Source organism: Vigna radiata, chromosome 5, assembly GCF_000741045.1.
Source record: "Vigna radiata var. radiata cultivar VC1973A chromosome 5, Vradiata_ver6, whole genome shotgun sequence".
NCBI lineage: Eukaryota > Viridiplantae > Streptophyta > Magnoliopsida > Fabales > Fabaceae > Vigna > Vigna radiata.
In genome coordinates, this window is record NC_028355.1 from 25,867,347 (window position 1) to 25,875,546 (window position 8,200).

General features: G+C 27.3%; 1 protein-coding gene across 1 annotated transcript in view; it reads right to left on the reverse strand.

The window, feature by feature from the left end:
* Positions 1-4,490: 4,490 nt before the first annotated feature.
* Positions 4,491-8,200, reverse strand: part of LOC106760536 (MLP-like protein 43) — an 8,969-nt gene continuing 5,259 nt past the window's right edge. The window contains exons 3-5 of the mRNA XM_022780252.1: positions 6,708-6,770; positions 5,641-5,719; positions 4,491-4,914 (exon numbers count right to left, since the gene is read on the reverse strand). Of these exons, the coding sequence (XP_022635973.1) occupies positions 4,646-4,914; positions 5,641-5,719; positions 6,708-6,770 (411 nt within the window). The 3' untranslated portion in view covers positions 4,491-4,645. The remainder of the gene's footprint in view (positions 4,915-5,640; positions 5,720-6,707; positions 6,771-8,200) is intronic.

Here is an 8,200-nt window from a genome sequence, read left to right on the forward strand (position 1 = left end):
CTCACAAAGGGATAACCATATATGATCTAAATATCATGATCAAAATATATCATTGGTGCAATGAAGGGATTGCCTTGGTTGTTTTGGATTTTTGATAGTGACTCGGTAACTGAGTTATATTCAGACGAAGGAAGGACTTTTTGCTTTGGTTCAAAAATCAAGACAAAAAGATTACGTTTTTGTCTTAATTCAAAAAATCCGAAGTAATAAAGTAAATAAAAAAATTGTCTCGGTTCTAGTTTGAATCGGAATTGTAGACTCTTAAAATTAATTAATTAAAATGTTTATTGTCTCGTTTGGATCAGAATCAAGGTTATAAAATCTTTTTTGTCTCGGTTTTTATCATAACCGTGGTCTAAAGTATGTTTTTTTTTAAAAAAAATATTTTTGTATCACATGAACCATATGACATATATAGTCGCAGAAACACAAAAACAAACACAGAAAACGTTGTTTTCTATTTATCGGGAATCTTTTTATTTTTCTTTTCAAACTTTGAAAAAAATACTTAAAATAGTTATGCTTTGAATTTTGAGTTGAAAATTTTTGTGAGAGGTTTTCATGGTTTTTTGGTTCTTCATATAAATTTTTATTTCATTTAGAGTTCGTTTGAACATACTCTCAGTTTTATCTATACCTATGTTTTGATGTGTATGGTGTATGAAGAACAATAACCAAACGAAACATGAAAAACCTAAAACAAAACTACCTTGAAGGTGAGTTTGGGGCTGAAACGAAACGAAATGAACATTCCAAAGCGTCTATTCGAAGAGTTGAAGAGCACTTATGCACAAAATCAATCGGTCAAAACGAAAGAAATCATACCTAAAAACTTAATCAACGTAAAATGAAAGAAAATAATGAAAGAAAAGTTAAAGATGATGGCCACGAAAATGGAAGAATAGAGAGTAGTGGCGCAACACCACACACAGAAAAGCTTCCGACTGAAAAGGCCTCTGTTCGCAAAATTTGACCATAAACACATGTTATTACCTCGGTTATTTTATGCCTTAATTAGTTCTTTAGAGAACTGGGGTCATAGACATTTTCGATAATTACAAAAATATCACTGCGTCAGTTTTAGGCACCGATTCTTTTTGAAATGAGACATATATTTTTGTGATAATTACAAAAATGTTACCGCATAATTTTTTACTTCAGTTATAGGTAAACCAATGTCAAATGTGCAAGTTAAAATTTTTTTTACTAATGTATTGCTAATAACATTATAATTCTCCATATAAGCATTTTCATTCTTTCTTTTGGTGCATTTTTTTTCTTTTCTCACCAAAAATACTCAAAGCTTGTGTCTTTTTGTCTCCTTTAGTAATCTTGATGCAAAGGATGGTATTATTTTAAATTCATAATGGGCTGAAAAGCCCATAAAGAAAATATCTTTTTTTTCTTTCTTAATTAAGTCAACATGAGACTAATAAATTAGTGATCCACTTGACAAATGTCGAGAAAAGTCTAAATTTTAGGTTAGTAGAATTGAGAAAATTAAATAATATCTATAAATTCATTTTAAGATTTTGAATCAGATGTGATATTAATCATTTATGTGGACGAAACTGAAATTTAGAATATCTATAAATTCATTATTTTAAGATTTTGAATCAGAAGTGATATCTATCATTTATGTAGACGAAACTGAAATTTAATTAAAATTATATTTTTCCAATAAATCTTTCCTTAAAAGATTTATTAATAATATCAAATTCAAAAATTCATCAAGACTCATCTTGAAAATAAAAACTATTAAAATAATGCATCTTACAAATATGTCTTTCTCTCTTGATATTTTATATTTTTTCTTGTATATAATTAATTGGAATGTTAAATAACGTTATGATAGACTAAATCACATCAATGATCAATGAACCAAAAGCATAGTATATGAAAGGCTTAAGTCAAAACTTAAGAAAGACAAAAAAAAGATAAAATCTAAAGAAAAGGGTTTGTCTTACTTCTCATTAAGGTTATAAGCTAGAAATGTATGCAACCACATAGAAGAACATTCATGGTCAATTCTAAGATTGATTAGTTTATGTCTCTTTCTTTGATGTTGTTATTATTGTTACTTGAAATAAATGTGTGTGCACAATTGTCACTTTCTCAAATGTTGTTGCTATTGTTGTTTGAAATAAATGCATGTGCACCAGGTCTAATTATCATGTGCTTGGAGTCATAGTCCCAAAATATATTACTGTGTATATTTAATTTAAACTTTTCCATATGGAAATATACATGTAATTTGATATGTTACATTTCAATGACTCGATCAAGATTTTAAACAATTTTATAATCTAAATTTAGAGAATTACTTTTTATCCTATTCATATTTTTCTCTCACGATCTGATATATTAAAGATGTGTTATTCATTAATATGACTAATCCTGTATATAGAAATTAATCTAAACCTAATAAGTGCAAGAAGACAAAATCATAATAACTCCAGCAAATAAATGAAGACAAAAGTCATAATTTTTTTTATACTTTTAATATAATGAGACCTAAGATTCTTTATTAGTTTTTGTTGTTGTCCATATATAGTTCCTTTAAAATAAATTGATTCTTATGATATATTAAAAAACTAATAGATTTTAAAACATAAAAATGAGTGAACTTCAATATATTTTGAATGTAAAATAGCACAACACCAAAGAAATTCATACAAGGGATGGAAATAATTAAGTTAAATAATACATAATTTTTTATTTGATCAAACGAAAAATAGAGCTAGAGATAAAGGACATGAGATTGATCAGATGTTTCGCAAATGTCTTTTCTTAACTTCTTCTCGTACATATTTAAGAGATAGTATTCTATCATATTTTTATTTTGAATAATGATACTTAAACATTATTTTTTTGACAACATTTGAACATTATCTATGTGTCATTCTGTGATTGGTCCATTGTGGTATTTATGATTATTATTATTGATTGTGAAGTAATTTTGAACTAATCACAAAATGACACGATATTTAAATGTTATCAAAAAAATATTATTTAAGTATCATTATCCTTTTATTTTTAAAGAAAATTTATTTTACAATTCGTATCACTTGAAGATTCTTTATCAGTTATAGTTGTGAGTAAGATATGCATTAATTGTGTTGTTGATATGAAGTGTTATTTGCATTATGGCATGAGGATCAGGAATGTGATGTCTCTGTTTCTGATATTCAAAGACACAATGAACTGTACTTCCTTCTTCCATTGGAGTAACTTGTATCATAATCTTGAAGCTCTTGTAATGTTGCAGCAGTTCTCCTTCAATAACCCTAAAGCTTATTTTCTTCTTTTCCTTGTCAATGTCTTCCAGGATCTCCTTAACCACACTAACTTTTCCCTCTTTTGTTCTCCAAATATAAAACACACATTTTATAGTAAGACTTCAAATCAAAGCCTATATAAATTTCATCATATATACAGCAAAAAAAAAAATGTTTTTGTTAAAGTAAAACTAGTTCATGAATAAACTAATTTATTTGTTAGAACTTCTTATGTACTTTTTAAGTTCTCATTAATTTTTTATTTATATATAAGTTAATTTTAGTTTATGAAGAATATTATTGTTTTTTCACTTTTTTTTTCTAGTGCCTAGAATAAAATTTTGTATAAATAAAAGGTTTAATGGCTTCTTTTGTTCCCAGTTTGGTTGAAGTGTGTCAAATTCATTTCTCTTTTAGAAAAATGTCAATTTCGTCCCATATAGAAAAAATTTGTGTCAATCAAGTCATCTCCGTTAAATACAAACTAATAGTGTTAAAAACTTAAAGTGAATTTTGAATAATAACCATTTCATGGGTCCGATCCCTGATATTGCAGTGGATAAAGTGAGTTTTGAAAGCAATAATTTTTAACGGAGATGACTTGATTGACACAAATTTTTTCTATATGGGGACAAAGTTGACATTTTTCTAAAAGAGAGACGAATTTGACACACTTCAACCAAACTGGGGACAAAAGAAGCAATTAAACCTAAATAAAACCTTACAATTGATATCGAAGAAACTGTTTGCTTCTATACTTTCTATTTTGAATTCCACATTTTAAAAAAAAAATACACATTGGATACTAATTAAAGTTTATTAAGTGTGGTTCAATTCATTTTCATATTTTAAAATATACAAATTTTTTTAATATATCAAATCAGTATATTACAGAACAAAAGATAGTAAGAAAAATCAACAGAGAACTTGAACACATAATAAGGTAAAATGATATTTTTAATATTAATATTAATATTAATATATATATATATATATATATATATATATATATAATTCACGTCACCCTCTAATGTTTTTTTAGATTTAAGCTAGGGTAACATATATTTTGAGTTACTTTTTACTTTTAATACTTAAATAAATATTTGGTCGGTTGTAGTTTTTATTTATTTTTTATTAATTTAGTTCCTGGTATTAAAATGATGAATTTTTGTTATGGTAAATTTTCTTAGTATTAACACAAATCATGCAACATAACACAAAGGTGCCCAGTCACTCCTATACATAGTAGTTACTGATGCACTTTATTACAAGCACTTAATACATAAGATTGATGCAATTAAGGGGTAATTAATTATTAGGCCCCATAATTCACATAATCGTTATTTCTTAGATACATATACGAGGTTTTATTTCTTAGTAAGGTAAGAATCAATGTCCTTGGTGATTTCAGCTGCCTTTTGCAACAGGATATGAGGATCAGGAATGTTGTTTTGGTGTTTTTCAAACTCTATTATCCACTGCACCACACTACCATTTTCCTTTGGAGTAACTTGCAAATTAGATTTGAAGGTCTTGTAATGCTCCAGAACGTCACCCTCTATAATCTTCATGTTCACTTTGTTGTTTTCCCTCTCTACAACTTCAACCAACTTTTTCGCCACACAAATCTTCCCATCTGTTCTTGTTCCAACTAAAATTAGCTTTCCATAAACAATATTCATGTACACTTATAAAAATGTTAACAAATGAAGTTAAATACAAATTTAACTTATAAAACCGATTTATAAGCTGATGTTTTAACCGCACATCTATTATAAATTGATTTTATTTTTAATCTATATATGAAACTTCTAACACACTTTTCTCACGTTGTTGAAGTGTATAAATATTATCGATGTATATAATATTAACTGATATTTTCACCACATATCTACTATAAATGAAGTTGAAGACTAAATTAACTTATAAAACTGACTTATAAAGTAATGTTTCCATCACATATTTATTATAAATTGATTTTATCTTTAATTAATGTAATATTTTTAACACACTCTCTTTACGTCGAGCTATATAAATATCGTCGATGTATATAAATATCAAGTATAAGACTGAACATGAATAGATAGTTTGATATAGAGTAAAACAATAAACTCAATAAACAATAAGTTTTGTTATGATAGAATCTAACTCATGACTTTGATATCATATTAAGAAGTGAAGTTTAAACCTAACTCAATAATAGAAAACCGATTTATAAAATGAGATTTACATATTTACATGCATAATTTAAATTTTGACAATAATTGTACTAGCTGTGGAACTTAAAGAAAAAATAAACAATTCAAATAATATAATTAATTAATGTTTTGTTAATAAAGTTTAGAAGGGGAAGTTGCCATACCAAGTATGTAATTATAGGTCAAAATGGATCCCTCAGTGCCCCATTTTCCATTCTGAATTTCAACAGACTGTATTATCTTCTAAAAGAAAATATGTATATATCAAAATAATATGTATTAAAGCTTGTTGTGAAACCTTATCACTAATCTAACTTAAATAAGTAATTGGTATCCTAAAAACTTATTAAAACTTGTTAAACTTTATTATTATTATTTTACGTTAACATATTGCAATTTTGATATATAGATAAATTGATTGATATATGAAAGGAATAATATGTGATNGGAAGTTTCAAGTGAACCACCACGAGTGGAGGAGGAATCTTCTTTCCTTTGCAATAATATGGCTTTGTGGGCTCACAAAGGGATAACCATATATGATCTAAATATCATGATCAAAATATATCATTGGTGCAATGAAGGGATTGCCTTGGTTGTTTTGGATTTTTGACAGTGACTCTGTAACTGAGTTATATTCAGACGAAATAAGGAATTTTTGCTTTGGTTCAAAAATCAAGACAAAAAGATTACGTTTTTGTCTTGGTTCAAAAAATCCGAGGTAATAAAGTAAATAAAAAGATTGTCTCGGTTTTAGTTTGAACGGGAGTTATAGACTCTTAAAATTAATTAATTAAAATGTTTATTGTCTCATTTGGATCAGAATCAAGGTTATAGAACCTTTTTGTCTCGGTTTTTACCATAACCGTAGTATAATGTATGTTTTTTTTTTTAAAAAAAATTATCGTTTCTGTATCACATAAACCATATGACATATATAGTCGCAGAAACACAAACAAACACAGAAAACGTTGTTTTCTATTTATCGAGAATTTATTTTATTTTATTTTTCAAACTTTGAAAAAATATTTAATATAGTTACACTTTGAATTTTGAGTTGAAATTTTTTGTGAGAGGTTTTCATGGCTTTTTGGTTCTTCATACAAATTTTCATTTCTTTTAGAGTTCGTTTGAATATACTCTCAGTTTTACCTATACCTATGTTTTGATATGTATGGTGTATGAAGAACAATCAACCAAACGAAACATGAAAAACCTAAAACGAAACTACCTTGAAGGTGAGTTTGGGGCTGAAACGAAACGAAATGCATCCCAAAATGTAGTTGAAGAGCACCTGTGCACAAAATCAATCGGTCAAAACAAAAGAAATCATACATAAGCACTTAATCAACGTAAAATGAAAGAAAATAATGAAAGAATGATGGCCGCGAAAATGGAAGAATAGAGAGTAGTGGCACAACACCACACACAGAAAAGCTTCTGACTGAAAAGGCCTCTGTTCGCGAAATTTAACCATAAACACATGTTATTACCTCGGTTATTTTTTTAACCGAGACAATAAGGGTCTATAGCCTTAGTTCTATAAAGAACCGCGGCTTAAACCCTCTAAAACAGATTAAAAAAAATAGTTATTTTATGCCTTAGTTCTTTAGAGAACTGAGATCATAGACGTTTGGAATAATTACAAAAATGTTACCGTGTCAGTTTTAGACACTGGTTCTTTTTGAACCGAGACATATACTTTTGCGATAATTACAAAAATGTCATCGCATCATTTTTTTCTTTAGTTATAGGTAAACCAATGTCAAATGTGCAAGTTATTTTTTTTTTTTTTACTAATGTATTGCTAATAACATTATAATTCTCCATATAAGCAATTTCATTATTTCTTTTGGTGCTTTTTTTTTCTTTTCTCACCAAAAATAATCAAAGCTTGTGTCTTTTTATCTCCTTTAGTAATCTTGATGCAAAGGATTGTATTATTTTAAATTCCATAATGGGTTGAAAAGCCCATAAAGAAAATATCTTTTTTTTTTCTTTCTTAATTAAGTCAACATGAAACTAATAAATTAGTGATCCACTTGATAAAGGTTGCGAATTCAAGTCTAAATCTTAGGTTAGTAGAGTTGAGAAAATTAAACACCCAAAAAATATCTATAAACTCATTATTTTAAGATTTTGGATAAGAAGTAATATCAATCATTTATGTGGGTGAAACTGAAATTTAATTAAGGTTGTATTTTTCCAATAAATCTTTCCTTAAAAGATTTACTTTAAGGAAAGATTTACTAATAATATCAAATTTAATAATTCATTAAGGCTCATCCTTGAAAATAAAAACTATTAAAATAATGCATCTTACAAATATGTCTTTCTCTCTTGATATTTTATATTTTCTCTTGTATATAATTAATAGGAATGTTAAATAACGTTATGATAGACTAAATCACATCAATGATCAACGAACCAAAAGCAAAGTATATGAAAGGCTTAATGTTAAAATCGGCTGCAGCAGAATTATTAGCGTGGAATAACAAACCAAGAGGGTTTTTAAAACCAACGCGTGCCTTTTAATTTCTACTCAATTAAACTTATTACGCAAATAATAGATATAAATAAAAGAGTAAGGTTGAGAGAAATTTGCACAGATAATTTTATCCTGGTTCGGATCACACGGATCCTACGTCCAGTCGCTTATCTCAAACAAGATAAACCTTTTTCACTATCACAAAACAATTACAAATATTAATCACAGAGAAAACA